The sequence below is a fragment of the Anomalospiza imberbis genome, chromosome 3 (genome assembly GCF_031753505.1).
Source record: "Anomalospiza imberbis isolate Cuckoo-Finch-1a 21T00152 chromosome 3, ASM3175350v1, whole genome shotgun sequence".
Taxonomy (NCBI): Eukaryota; Metazoa; Chordata; class Aves; order Passeriformes; family Viduidae; genus Anomalospiza; species Anomalospiza imberbis.
This window is the reverse complement of record NC_089683.1, coordinates 91,115,744-91,132,472: the sequence shown is the minus strand read 5'-3', so window position 1 is coordinate 91,132,472 and position 16,729 is coordinate 91,115,744. Positions and strand designations below refer to the sequence as shown.

General features: G+C 37.3%; 1 protein-coding gene across 3 annotated transcripts in view; it reads left to right on the top strand.

The window, feature by feature from the left end:
- KCNK2 (potassium two pore domain channel subfamily K member 2) overlaps window positions 1-16,729 on the top strand; it is a 106,304-nt gene that overhangs the window by 69,097 nt on the left and 20,478 nt on the right. For all 3 annotated transcript variants that reach the window (XM_068185691.1, XM_068185693.1, XM_068185692.1), the window contains exons 4-5: window positions 9,129-9,289; window positions 11,703-11,889. In XM_068185691.1, coding sequence (XP_068041792.1) covers window positions 9,129-9,289; window positions 11,703-11,889 — 348 coding nt within the window. The remainder of the gene's footprint in view (window positions 1-9,128; window positions 9,290-11,702; window positions 11,890-16,729) is intronic.

Genomic DNA, 16,729 nt, shown 5'->3' with positions numbered 1-16,729 from the left:
CTCAGAATATTTCTGCAGTCTTGTAATTGCACTTTCTTGAATTGCTTGGATAATGACATTTTATCAAAAATCTTTTGTTACATGGTGCAGAATTCTGTGAAACTAAAGAGCTGGTGACAGTGTGATTTCTATCATGGCAGTGTTGAAAAATCAGATGAAAATTTGTTAAGAATTTCCTTTGACAAAGTATGTGTTTGTTCATCTTTGCAGATGTACGTGCTGAAAGAATGAATATGCTGATGCTCAGTTATTTAAATGTTACCTGAATAGAGAAAACTTAAAAAATGTTTAAATTTAAACATGTTACTTGCTTTGCTGAATCAGGCACGTAACACATAAGTAGTTGGAAGTCAAAGGGGAAATTCAGTTGAAGGTATTTATGTGTGGTTCTTAATTTTTTTCTGTTTGTAAGATTCTGTATTATTCTTAATTCCAAAGATTACTGGAGGGGAAATGAGAGAATAAGAAGAAATAAGAGACTGCTTCACACCTTCATGCACCTGGTGAACCTCACTGGCAAAATGTTAATTTTTTTTTTCAAAAAAATAATAATATGATAAAAATCTTCAGAGCCTTTTATTTTAGAAACTTCATAGTATTCCTTCTTTTTTAATCTTAACCTTTTTTGTTTTATGATTTGCTGGTAGGACTGCATAGAGAAGCATTTTTACTAGTAGTAATAAAATATTCAGCTATTTGACATGATGCACAAAATAATGTGTGTCTATGTATTTTCTCTTGAGGACATATATTCTCTTTCTTCTTATTATTTGTCTTAGAAATATTAAGCAAGTCTGTATTTAAATATGTTCAAATGAGGAATTTTTCTATCCTGGTGCAGATATCTGTACCAGGATATACCTGGTATAGGTATTTCTATTGTTGCTGCCCATCTCCCCTGGACTGCTGTTTTTGCCAGGATTTTTTTAATGGATACATGGCTATATATAAGTAGCTTACAAGGAAGAATAGATACAGGAAGAAAAAACTGATGAGGCAAAATAATTGCATTTTTGAGCTCTGACCTGGGAAAAGGCCTCTTGAAGTGAAACGGGGTGTGTGGAAAAAAGTGTCTAAAACCAGAAAGAGGATTGTAGCTTACCTAACAGGTCAGATACCTGCCATCCTTTTGACCACTTGTATCAGCTTGTCATGGTCTGATCCAAGTCTGCTGAGTGCAGGATTGTGGGATTTGCAGTTCTTGTTTTAAATCTGTGACTTCACTGACACCAAGGTGTGTTTACAGTTTGTTGCTCTAAGTCTGGCATAGCTAAATTTGTGAGCGCTTCTACCACATTTTATTTTTTGTAGGGAAGACAGAAACATATACAGGCAGCGTAGTTTTCTGTTCTGCAGGAAAGCATATGGATTGCCTTGCCTCTAGGATGGAGAGGCCAGCAAGAGCCTGTTTTACCCAGCACTCACTGAGAATTGATTTATTTCTAAACAAAAATGCAAGCTTATTTCTTCAATTGCTTTTATGGAACAAAAAGATTGTAAGATAGCCATCAAACTCTAGAAAAAAGTTATTGCAGATTTCTATTAAAGTGGTAGCATCAGGTTGTTTTTGTCACTACATGTAAAATTCACTATTTTTGTTTTTCTGTGGATCATCTGGAACAATGTATTTTATCTACACATCAGTATATTGCTAATGAAGGTTTTTTGAGAATGAATATTGCTTTGTCACATTTGATATGTGTTTATACTTGATAAGAATATGTGGCTAGTAAAAGTTTAATGAAATGGTGGAATATAAACTTTTCACTTTAAAGTGCATCATGTTTTTGCTAGCTGTGTTAGCCTGGCATCTTGCTCCCATGAAGCAGTCTCACTTAGAGGAAATAAGCAAGTGGGAATTTCTGGTTTTTGGAGCTGATTCAATTTTGCTAGAATAAGAATTAGAGGTAAAATTAATGCAAACAATAACAGCAACAACAACAAAAGGGAATAATTGAAAAAAGCACAGAAGTTCTACTACCGATGAGATGTAGATATTCTTTACTGGGCCAAGTGACAGCTGAATGAAATGCAGAATCTGTGCTGGGAGGCAGAGCCATCTGAGTTGATGTTTAAACTTCTAAGAGTATTTTAACAATCATTACCCAGTTCCTTTAGAAATTGCCTTAGCGATTCAATATGAGCTATTGAATACTGCCATATCCATACCGACACCTTTCTTGGAATACTCCTTCACCTCTCCAGTACAGCACTTTGACTTGAAGGAAACTTACTTTCTATGAATATTTATAGCCTGTTCTTTTACAAGAAGTTTTATTGATTTGATTAGTGCTCCCACAGAACACAGATGAAAAGAAACCACTGAAAGGAGATCAACCTCTGTCTTGTCAGTTCTTGAATATTGCACACTTTATTAACGTCAGTCTAGGCTTTCCTGTTATTATTCCTTGTTATAAGAGAAGTATTGGTATGTCTTTTCTTCAGACAGATTAAAAATCAGTATTTTTAATGTATTTTATTTTTGAGACAGAACTTCATAACTCTCTAAACAATCTATTTGCAGTTTTGTGACACAGAATTATGGGCTAGCTCTAAAAATCAGAATCTTGTAGTTTGGAATCCAGAGAATACCAAACATGCAATAAACAACAGCAATTTGTGACAACATGGTTCCCAAATCACTGACTAAAACTGTGAGAATTGGCTTCTAGAAGCTGGAGTGGGTGAGTGAAGTGGTTGAATCACCACCCCTGGAGGCATATAAATGATGTGTAGAAGTGGCACCTAGGGACATGGTTTAATGGTGGGCTTGGCAGTGTTTGGTTAGTGGTTGGACTCGGCCTTTAAAGGTCTTTCCCACCCTAAATAATTCTATGAAGAAATTACGCCAAACTTCTGTAAAGCAAAGATTTTAGTTTCTTAGCAGACCATGGTCTCAGAGAGAACTTCATCTCTCTTATTGCACAGGGCTCTTCCATCAGGAGTATTCATGTAGGAATTTCTTAAATTTAAAAGTTAAATTATTTTCTGTACATGCAGTTGATGAATTGACTTGAAGAAGGAGCACCATCTGCATACTCATGATGGGATCCACAGGCAGCAGCTTGTGAGGGCTGTAACATAGTATGTGCATGGGTGAAAGAATCCATGTGTGTATATATATATATATATGTGTGTGTGTGTATATAGCACAGAAATGTTGTACTTTCAAAGCAAAAGTATGTGTGTTTAATTCATTTGGGGTTTAGATTTTAAAGTAATCCTTGTACCCGTTCAACCTTCAGATTCTCTTGCTTTATGTTGCGGAATATATGTGCATGCACATGTGCTGTCCCTGACAGAAGGGGAGTCCAGAATTTTTAGATATTGGCAACACCTATATCTGTGTATCTCTATCTTGAGGTCTTTGAGGGCTTCAGATTATAAACTTTCTCTAATTAAGAGTCAGTGTAATGCATAGTGCTCAACCACTGGGTTTGGTGTGAGTTGTGGACCTAAATGATAAAGAGAATTTTGGACTTTCCTTCCTTCTGTGCTTCAGTTACCTACCTGTAAAAAGGGGAATAGGATTTTTCTACCTACTTTGCAATGCTGGGAGGGAAGTCACATGGAGAACTGGAAAAGCCCTCAAGCTTGTACTATCCAAACACATAAAACCTCATGGAATATGTGTTTGTAAATATGCAAATATATAACACAGGCGTACACAAGCATTTCAAACTGGAAGTGTAGGAAAGAATCAAGGAAAGGAAAAGAGATCAGTGTTAAAATGTGGATTTTTTCCACACAATGAGCACAAACATGGAAGCTTTGCTATTTCTGCAGTGTATGCAGGGATTTCCCCATAGTGGTATGGATACAAACATTGCCTTTTTGTGTAATGATTATGTCTAGACCATTTTTTATGCTAAGAGGAATATCTTATTCATCTGTGATTAAGTGCATAATCTCTGCTTTGGCACTGTTGGGCAGGGATGTTTTTAATACTAATCTCCTGAGCCCAAGTGCTGATCTAAAGGGGAAAAAGCACTTTATCTCCTAGAAATTCAGTGAGGTACCTTGTATAAAGATTTTACGAGATAGTTCCTCAGGGCATCTTTTGATCTCCTAAAATCAATTTGACATTCAGTATCAAAACCCACGTGTACCCTTTAAAAAGGGCAACCACTGCAATTGAGCAGGGTGGTCAGGCTGGATGTGAACCCATGGAAACACCACTGTCAGTGGCACACAGAGTTTGGTGGCTGAGGCCAAGGCCGTGGCAGCTGCTTCCTGGGAGTCAGCAGCCAGGAGCTCTGCCTTTTCTCTGACTCTATGAAATCTCAGTATCAACTTTCTGTAATCCAATTTTGTGTAATTAAGGGTGTGCCTGTTCACCAAATAATTTATCATTCAGTATTGAGCTGTTCCATCAATGAACTGCATAGCCAAACCTAATGCTGAGAGTAGTTTTTCTCATACCTCAAATATACAGCATTAACTTGGGATAATTCTAGCTTTATTTATTTTTGATACCTCATGAATGATACTTTGTTTAATCTGAGGTTTGTCATAAACATGGGGAAAGCATTTATTTGTATTTGAATTTACATTTCTTTGTATAGAAAGAAAATGTTTCAGAACTTCCCCAGAACTTTTAATCCCATCTGAGGTACTTGAAATAAATGAATCATAGGTGGTAGCACTCTCTTCCAGTCAATTTAGCAAGTAAAATCTTGTCTTAGAATTCTCAAGAGCACCTATATCTCTCACATGAGAAATACTTAATTGCAGCTAGATAGTTTCAGTAGATGCTCTGCTTTGTCTAGGAATTTTATGTAAAAAACACGCTCATTTGGAGTCTCTATGTGTCTAACTCCGCTTTGAAAATGGGTATCCACAAGAGTTTTCTGAATATACTGGTTAACTAGAAAGCAAAAGGATCTGTGTCTAGTTAAAACAGAAAAACAATTAGTTTTCAGTCTTCCTTTTTATGAAGATTTGAATACAAGGATGCTTACCATCTAAACAAAAGTGTCATGTCAATTGTATGAGAATTTATAGCATTTCAAGCTTTTTCATATTTGTATTGTAATCTAGCAATATATAGTTATTAAAGTTACTTATATCTGCTTAACAGGGAATCTTCTTCTGCTGGGAAAGTTACAGATGTTTTCTTTCTCCCAGAAATATGTCAAAAAGACTATATGCCAGTAAAGAATTCTTTAAAATATTTTTTGTTTGTTTTTTTGAGCCTTCTTATTTTGCATACCCCTGGTTCCACATCTATAGCTGACCAGAGGGATACAGATTCCCTCAGAACCTGATTTGAATCTCAGACTCCCAGGAGTTTGGAGCAGAAACCCTGGAATATTTTTTGAGTTACTTTTTTGAGTGGAGCAATTAGTTACAATCTACTTCCAATGGGCCTTTATTCTTAATTCACACAGAATCAAAGAATCAGAATTCACTCAAGGGTTACTGGAAGCTCCTTGTAAAATGCATTTCTTGTCCACAGGTGCTTGTCAGAGACAAGTCCTTTGTTCATTAAAAGCATACTAAGTATTTAGCAGAATGAAAGGGATTTGGTGAAATTAAGAGGCAAATCATCCTTCTGGTTATGAAAGTGAAGTGGGGAGGGTGCATTAGGGAAGGACAGTCTGAAAAGGATACTGACAGTATTTTGGATGAAACAGATCCCATTTGACAAGTTAAATTTTGTACTCTGTACTGTTCATAGTAATAAGCATTCATTAAAAGCTTTGAGAGAAGACTTCCAATGAGTTTAGAAGTTTAAATCAAGTAACTTGTTAGTTTCCATAATCAAACCCAAATATATTGTGTTGAAGTGGGGAAAGGACCAGTTCTAGGAATTTCCCCCTCAGAAACAGGGGAAGGGATGAGCTGCACAGGATTGAAAATGTGACAAACAAGCAAGGCGCTGAGGCTGCCTGTGCAGGTGCAGTGTGCACATCCTGTCCCCATCCCATCCAAGCAAGGAGCTCTGAGGCAGGGAAAAGGCAGCAGACCATGCTGCCATGTGGCTGATTCCCCAAGGTTTCTCTGTGAGCAAGGCAGTCCTAGCCAGACTTTATGCTGCCTCTTCAGTGGGAAAGGGAACTCTGAAGTGAAAATATGCCAGGGAGCTACTGCACTGGGGTAGGTGTTCCTGCTCTCCACATGCAGGAGCTCTGTGGTACACAGGGATATGCAGTGAAATTCCTATGACCACATTCTCTTCTCCCAGCACAGTGCCCAGAATTAAGGTTTCCTTGGTTTTTACCTAGTAACAGAAATCTTTTTTGTCTTTATTATAATTATTTAAAGAAAGAAAGAATTCTTTTCTGACACAAACCTTTTGGGAATTACATCAACCATATGAAATATAAATACATTTTCTCTCCCGTTGTATAAATAATGGATTAGGTTTTCACTGGAGAAGCTGAGAGTAGGATTTAAGGACAACTTGTGTAACTCTCAAAGTAGGCTGTGGTGTACAGCAGCAGACTGTTATAAAACACGACACAGTAGGAAATGTGATTAATGTGTGATGGAAACCCCTTGGTAGATCAGGTCACTAAAGTATGTACCCTACTCATGGTTTGTGTTATGCTCAGTGAGCATCTGGACAGAAATAAAGTGCTACCTGGTGGAGTGTTATTTTAGCCAGTAATGTGGGATTTAATCATACAATTATCACATAATACCTTTTCTGAGTTTATGGAGGGAAAGCATCTGACAGTTTTTAGGATGAAAAACAAGAATTTGAGCATAAAAGTGAACTACCATCCTTCCTTCAAGGAAGACATAAGTCTGATTTAGGGAGAACACCCAGAGCTGAATGTGAACTTGGTGTCCTCATACCAATTAGCAGCAGATAAGAAGCATACTGCAGAGCAACAGCCTCTGTAAGAGCTCTGGGATGCTCACAGAGTGTGTGTTTGTTTTATGGGGCCATCCAAGCAAAACTGCCTGCTTGGCATGTGCTCCACTGGGCTGGTGTTTTGTCACCATTGTGAGACATTTCTTTTGTAGAGAAGAAAATAAAAAGTGACTGCCAAATCCCCTAGCATGAGTTTTCTAAATCTGGTGTATCCAGACCCCTGATTCTGAATTACATTAAGACCTCCCAGGAATTATAACCTGGAACAATTTAAGCTTCTGTTGATGCATAAACAGGCATGTTTATGAAAACAGAGTAGCTTGGATCTGTTTGTCCCTTTTTGATTGGTGATGTGCTAATTTTATTTAAAAACTTTACTCCTTGGGGCACAAAGGGACAGAGTGAACTCAGCGGAGCTGAAATTTCCTGAATTATAATTTTAGCCCTGACTCTGGTTTAGGGAAGCATTTTGGGTTGGTATAATGTTGCTGTGACTTTTTCCCAGTTTTCCCAGTTTTCTGAGCCAGGCTTTCGTTCATATATTAGTGCAGGGAACATTTACAAAATTGAATGACTCTGCAACCTATAATTGATATTTCCTGTGATTTTTTTTTTGTTTGTTTGTTTGTTTGACAAGGCTTATGAGTCAAGGTTTAGGGAAAATTTAAATATCAACTTTCTTTTCTCTTTCTGAATTCTACCAATATTGCATTTTTTGTTTACAGAAGTGCAATCTGAAAACAGATTTCAGAGAGAATTATCTAGGAGTAAAATATATTCCCAGTGTGATTTATTTTTATTTTAATGAAGAATAGAATGGCCTGTGTTGGAAGGGATCTTAAAGATCACCCAGTTCTTACTTCCCTGCCATGGACAGGGACACCTTACACTAGATCACATTGCCCATCCAGCCTGGCCTTGAATGCTTCCAGGGATGGGGCATTCACAGCTTCTCTGAGCAATCCATTCCAAGTTAAGTGAGGGACAGCTTTGTCTTGTGTGTTCTGAAAGGAAAAAGTAGTTTTAGCAACAGAGCTTTGGTGTAGCTTACCTACATGAGAGCAGAACCAGAAATTAAGATAATAGGTTTCATAAAGAAAATCTACGTGTTAAGCCATCATGCTCAGAATGTTTAAATACAAATGCTGATAAATAGCTAAGACATTCATTAAATGCGCTCTATATTGTAGGAATTTTGTCAGGTTGTGAAAAAACGTTAAGCTACTTTAGAAATAAAATTTGTCGGATTGTTTCCAAAAAAATGGATTTTCTTTGGGAGATTTGTGTGCATATGATGTTTTTCTTATGAAAAATTTAAGACACTAAGACAAAGTTCTCAACTACATGCCAAACCACTTTTCTTTTAATTTGCAAGTTATTTTTCTATCAAGAAGGTAATGTTAAAAGAAGCTTTTGTCTAATTTCTAAAGATAAGTCTTTTTATGACAAGTTTTCCCTCTTGCTTCCTTTGAAGGGCATGTTGCTCTGCTAAAAAGTGAAATAATGTCAGAAATTCTGGGGTGTTACTGCTACTGCTCCCTCAAAACATGACTGATCCTTTGGAGGAGAAGAATGTTTTAATTCAAACTCAGGAGTTAAGCTCATGAAACTTGTCTGTAGGGTTCTGCGTGTGTGACCTTGTCCAAATCATTAAATACTGGTCCTGGGAGATGTACTGAGGGCATTCCACAGGTGCTGGGCCCTGTGCTCTTTGTATTTCACTTCCTCTGTTCTGCGTGGACCAGCAGCAATCGAGCCATCAGAGGTATTTGGGGTGCTCTTTTACACAAGCCTGTGAAGACAAAATGATTTCCACTTTCAAATGGACAGAGCCATGAACTGTATCTCTAAGCTTTGTTTGAAGGAACCAAAGCCTTTAATAATGAAGAATCTAGGCAGTCCCATTTATGGTAGAAATCCCTGTTTTGCTCATGCAAGTGGTTGGGTTGTTTCAATGCTTCACATTGAAATTTGGCCCATGTGAAGGAAAATTGTGTCATTTACAGGTGTTGTGTTTACACCTGTGTAGTTTACAGGTGCTGCAGCCTGTTAAATGTCCAGTGACACACTGACAGGCTAAGGCATAGATCAACCAATTGCTATTAACTATATGTTGTAGATGATGAGAGAGTAGCTCAAAGTGGGCTGTATGACCTACATTTTCATTTAATTTCTCACAATGTTTGCGGTGTCATATGGTTAACCTGGTTAGCCTGTTTTTAACTGTTCTGTTCCCGCAGTTCTTTTAAAACTTATAATGTATTATGTGTAACCTATTAAACATCTCAAGTTGTTTGTAATTTAGGCTTTGGAAACATCTCCCCACGCACACAAGGTGGAAAGATATTCTGTATCATCTATGCCTTATTGGGAATTCCTCTGTTTGGTTTTCTGTTGGCTGGTGTTGGAGATCAACTAGGGACAATCTTTGGAAAAGGAATTGCCAAAGTAGAAGATACCTTTGTTGTGAGTATGCTGACTGCCTCGTTTGGTTCTTTTGCTGCTTGTTATGAAATTAAAAGCCTGAGAAATTAAAAGCCTGAAAAACATCTATAACTCATTGATGCAGTCAGATGTACAGGAAAGGTAGGAAGGACTTGGCACAGTCTGAACTTGCTAATGAACACCTCTAAGAACTGAGTGAAGACACATTCCCTACCATGGTTATGGTTGGGACGAGGAGTAAGACCCAAAGAATTTTGGTTTTGCTCTGTCCTTGTTACTCATAAGCTTGCTGTGATGCTTACCCTTACAGGTTTTTATATAGGTTGTGATAAGAAATATATTCACTGAGATTTTTGAAGCAATCAATGCTTAGTAACCAACTTCATAGCTGTTTGCATCAGCACTGCAAGGTTTAGGACTGGTTTTCCACATCAAGCCCTACACTTGCACGCAGGACACCTTTTCTTTATAGAAAAGGTCTGACATAGCTTTGTTTTTGATGCAAAGCAAACTGGGCCTGTGCTAAGTAGTCTTATGCAATAGGCAAACACAAGCTTGAAAGCTTTTTAAGAAAAGGCATGCATTTTTGGCTTTGAAGCATCAGTTCATGTCCAGACAACATACTGGTGAATAACAGATTTCCATTGAGATTTGTCTGAAAAAGACGAGAACATTCTATAAGAACATTTTATAATTATAATTTCTGGGTTTTCATAGCTGATTTTTTTTCTTAAAGGTATAGAAGTTCTGAGATCAATTTGTGCCTCTCTTTTGCTCGTAGAGGAAATAATTTTCCTTTTTTTTTATACTGGATGTATCACTACAAGAAGAATGTCCCAAGACAAAAAGCAGTATCATCCCCTCTTTTGACAATATCTGAGTGAAAACACTGATCTAGATGTTGCAGCCTGGAACACTCTCTAATTCTGTTTATTAGCTTGCCTAAAGAACTGGGAGATGCTGATGGCCAGAGCAGGTATTTTTATGTTGCCATAACACAAGCTATTACTCTGATTTGGGTTACAAAAGCATGACCTTGGTCATGCTGACTGTAAACACAGTTCCCACTGAAACTTAAAAACAAGAAAACATCCATTGTGAACAACATGATTTCATTTTTAGTCGATTTCTGTGGAAGTTTCTTGTACAATCCCTTCTTTTAGGTTGAACCGACATGCATTAGATGGATGGCAAATGTCAAATTGGTTGGGCATGCAAAATGGAATTTTGCAGGAGTCTATTCTAGCTTTAGTGAAGTTTAGGAAAAAATGTTAATAGCATACACAACAGCTAAATGACATGGTTCATTAAATCTGCAGATGGTCTCAAGCTGGGGAGACAACTAAAACTTGGAGGATCAAAATGATCTTAAAATTTTTGAAAAGCAGGCTCACTAGATAGGATTAAATTTAAGCAGGTCAAATTCAAAGTAATATATGAAGGAATAATAAAATATGCAGCTACATGTCAGGAAACAGCTGTCTAGGTGCAACTTTATGGAAATGTTCTGTGGACTGTAGAAATTAACCTGCTAACATGGGTTAATGTTATACTGCCATGGAAAATAGGAAAAGCATAAGAACGGCCCATTCCATTCTATTTTGTGCTTTTTTTTCATATCTACTTTTGAGTACAACACTTAATGAAACGTGGGCTAGTTTGCTAGTGCCAAGGAATTGCAAGAAAAATAGGAAGGGGAAGAAGAGGAAATAAATTTATCTGGTTTAAAGAACATGTAACATGAAAGAGAGCACCTGTGGAAGTTTGCTGGAAAGAGAAAATTAACAATTTCTGTATTTGTCTTGGATAAGATCATAGACAGTACACTTAAACAGAAGGAGTTTAGATGTAGGTTAAGCTTTAGGAGAATTATCAGGTGACAAGAACTTGACCACATGTTGCCTGGCCAGTCATGTATTTGCAGTGGCTTAGGTGGGTTTGTTTTGTCCTTGGGCAGGTTTGGCTCTCCTACATCCCTTCCAGCTCTGTTTTGTAGGATTTAGTTTAGCTGATTATTTGATTGCAGAGAACTGCACGATTAAAATTCACCTTATTTAGTTGGTTATTTGTGGATGTATGAAACAAGAGAAATTGCAGATGCATGCACTACTTGTAACTCACTCAAATATCTAGACAGCCCTCAAAACTTTTACATCATCAGCTGTTAGTATTACTGAATGCTATACATCCTGCTCACCCATAAAGAGTCCAGCTCTGCTCTGCATTTACTGCTGGTAAATGTTTTCTAGGATAGTCATGTTTGCTTTGAAACTCTTCAGAATAAAATCCTGCTTGAGTTTTCCTGTTTGTTTGAGAATTGTAATGCAGTGTCTTCTAGAGCTGTGTAGTGCACACTGGGGGGTGATGGGTGCTGATGTGCACTGGTGCAGTTTTATTAACAGTGGGTTTCCTCTCTTTCCCCTTCCCTCTCCAGAAATGGAATGTGAGTCAGACAAAGATTCGCATCATTTCAACAATAATATTCATACTGTTTGGCTGCGTGCTGTTTGTTGCTCTTCCTGCAGTTATATTCAAGCACATAGAAGGCTGGAACACATTAGATGCAATTTACTTTGTGGTTATCACTTTAACTACCATTGGATTTGGTGACTATGTTGCAGGTAAGCTTTTTTTCATAACTCTTTGTCTCATAATGTTTTGCACAGGGATATTTATTCTGCATTTTTTTTTCTTAATTTTGGGACAGTGTTATCTCTCTTGTGGTGCCTCTCTCCCAGCTTTATCCTTCATCATTCGTGTTATAGGGCTGTCCTCATTTTGGTTGATGTGACAGTGTAGAGACAGGAGGTGGGACAGTGAAATTCATGGAGCATTTCTCTGCCTACTGTTTTTTTCTCTTCCTATCCTATTAAAAATTAAGTAGAGTATCATTTAGGTAAGAGTCTTGTTTTATTTTTCTTACAGGTTACAAAGTGTGAGCACTAATAGATCATTTTATTCTGAATACATCTTTTCAGCTGGACTTGTTTAAAATGCCTCACCCTGTGAAGTGATATAAATTTTGTGTGCATCCCTTACTGTCAAGATATTTCAGAGCTCTCTTTCTGCCATTGAAATGTCTGTATTCTGTAGGATCTGCTGCATCCTATTCTGTGACTCTTTGTCAGTACACATTTGCCCATGTGCTTTTTGCAATGTCAGGAGAAGTTTTAGCACAACCCGTAGATAACGTGTCCAATTTTTATGGTTCCATTAAGCTGAATTAGTTGTAAATAACTTTGATATACTGAGCTAAAAAAAACTCTGTGCCATTTCTCTGTGTCAACTTCTTTCTTGAAAAGATGTCAGGGGTGTTAATTCACTTCTTAATTTGAGTAAGTATATGCTGTCTGTGCTGAGAAAGCACATTGATCTGAATCGGTCATGTATAGAGGTGAGGATGAGCTTTGTGTTCCAAACCTGAGACTTGTTTTCCTTGGCCTGATCTGATGCTTCTGCTGGTACAGAGCTATCATCTCTCTGGTGAAATGCCTCTCTCCCACCTCTGAACTCTGTGCAAGGCAGAAGTGGTTGACAAGGCCTTTTGTGCCAGTGTTTCTCAGTGAGAGGCTCTGCTGGAAGAAGTTGTTTTTAGTAGACACTCACATGCTCTGTGCTCCTCTGTGTCTTGTCTGTGCCCATGGCTGTTGTGTGAGTCCAGGCGTGCCAAGTTGAGGTTCTCAGGTTGGGTAACTCCTCTTGTAGATGTGCCTGAAGTTTTGCCTTGATGGCAGTAAAAGGTCTTGTCACTGGCAGAAGTTTTTCAGGTTGGTGAGGTCCAACAAAGACCCCTAAAATGTTGGAACTGCTTGACATATTTGTAAATTACGTGGGTAAAATGGGGGCAAATTTAGTTGTTGAAGATACCAAGCTACTCAGGCAGCTTTCATTTTTAGACTGCTTGCAAACTTGCCAAAGATTCCTGTAAATTATAGAACTGAGCTGTAAAATAACAAATCAAATTTCTTTTGACTTTGACATAGTTATTTGTGATGTTTCCAAATATCTTTGTATGTGTCTTGACTTCTGCCTTTCTATTTTCTTTCCTGTATTCTTTTTCTTATTTTCATATTGTCTTCAGAATTTGTGATTCTGGTCAAATAACAACTAGCATAAAATAAAAAATTTATACTGTTTTTAAGTCAAGAATCTGGGTGCTTTAGACTTTCATTCCTGAAGGGTATGTGTATGACAGGGAATAAAAATGATAGTGTATAAAGGCCTGGTTATATTTACTGTAAAGCATTATGTGAAATGGCCCACTTGGCTCTAACTAGAACACTGAGTACATTCATCATTACTCCCATTATAAATTTCCGTGGACTTTTCTATTTGTAGACCATTTGATATCATGATTTTTTTCCTACATCATCTGCTTTTTAATCCTACCAGGAAACACTTTCTACAGAATGTCCTTGAATTATATTGTTCTATAGCTGATGGCCTTTTATGGTTCACTTGAAAGATGTTCCTTATTTAATTTAAAATCCTACTATAAGTCCATTATTTCAAAGCATCAGAAATGTTTTCTAGTTTCTTTGAGCAACATGCATAAGACTTGTATTTGAACTGCAATATGTTATTGACTTAAAGGGGCAGTGGGATTTGTACTTGCAGAGACAATGCTCAAGAGAACAGTGTTAAATGGCTGTCTCCATCATAACTGGGAGGTTAACATTCCCATGGGACTATATTCTCACAGGGGATGAAGTTGATAATATCAACATCTTTGGGTGAACTAAAATACTCTAGTTTTGGCCCATGACTTGAAGGATTTTTCAAAAATGTCCATTTGTTTTCTTTGAAGTACATAATTGACTGGTTAAATAAAATTTTAAAAAAATAGGTAAGGAATTAATTGATTGAGCTTTGCATTGTGGAAGTTTTCAGTCATTGGTGTGTATGTAGGTACAAAATTATTTGAAGGAAACTGACATTGCAATTCTCAATAGAGCTGGTAGAATTTGTCCTAAGAGCCAGGCTTCCTTATTAATTTTGAGGAAGTATGCAGAATATTTTGCACCCCAACAAATTAGGACCTTTTCTTCATGATTTTTTTGATTGCTTCTTTTTCTTTTAGGTAACTCATAGCTACACAGTGGACACTAAGGGCCACTGATATTTTTGTGGTAGGCTTTGTCTGGAGAACTCTCCTTGAAGTTTAGGAAAGCTGGGTATCACAAACAAGGGAGAAGCATGAAGAGTTAAGACTTGTAGTTCTGTAAAAGACTGTAAAAGAGGCGGTCACGATGGAATATTGTGGTTCTAGAGCATGCTAGTCTTGGTTCTTTTTTGCCATGGTGAGGCAAAAACCAGCAGACAGAATGATGCTTCAGTCTGTTTGGTGCCTAGATGCAGCACATTTTGAAAAACTCCTCACACTGGCATTAATTTACTCATTTTTCTGACTTCTTTCCTTAAATAATACTTACAGTGAAAATTACCTTCTTCCACTTAGCATTATAGTCAAAGCATAATGGTGGGCAGTGATGCTCCAATTTGTAATTATATCAGAGTGTACTTCTTGCAATGAAAGTCAAATTGATAATTCTTTTAGCACTCTGGAGGCCCACATGATAATCCATATATGTGTGTCAGTTTTAACCCATAAACTTCCCTCAAAACCCTCAAATTCTGATATATTTGAAAACTTTCAGATCTTTTATTCTGGGAACTGCCATCTCAGAGAAAAAACTGTAATTTTAGAAGCCTCACATAATCCCGTGGTTGTTTTAACCTATGTGTTGGTGTGTGGGGAAAAATTTCTGAAATACTCATCGTTTTTCACTAACATGAAACTTGCTGCTTTCTGCTGCCACTGCAAGTAAGAGCTGTAAAGAAGCCCTGAAGAACTTTAGGAGGTAAAGAACAGAGTGTTACTCAATACTGTACCAAAGGGAGCCAATAGCTGAACATGGGATTCAGGAATGTAATGGTATCATTGACTTTAGTGCAGGCTGTCATATTAGAAATTCTTTTAGTTCTCCAGGATTTTTTTCAGAACTTTATTTTCTGTCCTGCAGACCATGTACTCTATTCACAGAAAGTAGAGTGAGGAAACGGTCCCTTTGTTAGTCAGAGACTAAGGTGTTATTTGGAGCCTGTGGAAACTTCAGCCAGGGTTTCCATCAACAAGAGAAGCCCTAAGGAAAACATAATAGACTGATCACTCCTGGTGGATGCAATGAAGGAAAAGATGAAAAGCCCTTGTAATTCGTGTCCAAGAAAATATATGAACAGTATTAAAACAAAATTGGCTGATTCTCTGTCTTATGAAATTACTTGATTTTTCCAATTTTTGGAATAGTTTAATTTTTTTTGGAGGTAGAGAATTTTTTTTTTTTAATTTGAAGGAAGATTATTGTAGCTTTTTACAAAAAAAAGAAGAAAAACTGTGCTACAGCCTGCACTGCCTTATGAATATCAGGATATAGTCAAACATCCCTTTTCTTGTTTTCAAGAGAAAACATTGACTTTAACATGACAGACAAAAATCCAACCAAAACTATTAATATCTTATGAAAAATAAATCTTCTCATGTTGAATCTGTCATGATTTCAGTACAATGAAATATATTTCTGGGTACTAAGGTTAGCACTGAGGCACATGAATGTATCTGTCTAATTGAAAATATATTGTTCACATGTACAGATAGATTCTTTAACTTGCAGTGCAGTTTGGAAAGTATATTCAAATATTTCTAATGGCATTACTCTAACAACTTGCAAACCTAAATAAGGTGACACATCCAAAGCTTGACTAAATTAAGTAGAAGCCAACAATATAAATAACATATCAGTAGTCTGTTTCACAGTAGGGCATTATGATGATGTAAGGTTGTCTCAACAGTTTTGCTAAACCAGATCACAGAATTCTGAAAGTGTTACTTTAAAAATGTATTCTAATTCTTGTTACTTTTGTGGGAGTCTTTTTTTTTTGGCTTGGTTTATTTTCCATGTTTAAACCCTGATTTTTAACTTAATACTTTTTCACTATTTCATTCTGTAATTGACTCTGACGTATCACCACTGTGATACACATACCTAGCTCTGCACTGTGTTGCTTGGCCTGAGACCCAGTTTGTAGAGAAATGAGATATTTTAGTCTCATTTAATGTCACCCAACTGGGGCACTTGACTGGTGGTCATAGCAGCCCAGTTGATCTGCTGTCACTGTGTCATACCATGCACCAGCAGAGAGAAATTGCTGTCATGCTGAGCCAGAGGTGTGTCCAGCACCCTGGAGGAGAGCTCTGTGCCCTCCCACAGCCTCTGAGTCCTTTTATGATATTTGGAAGAGCTCTTTGACCCCTCAGGACTCAGTGTCTGTAATCGGGGCTCTCTGCTGTGAGCTGTGCTTTAAGCTGAAGGTGGAGCACTGACTTGCTTGATGTCTGTGCAGGACAGTATGTGAGGATTGTTTTAGATCTGTGCTTTTCTGAAGTAGCTCTCCATTTTCCAC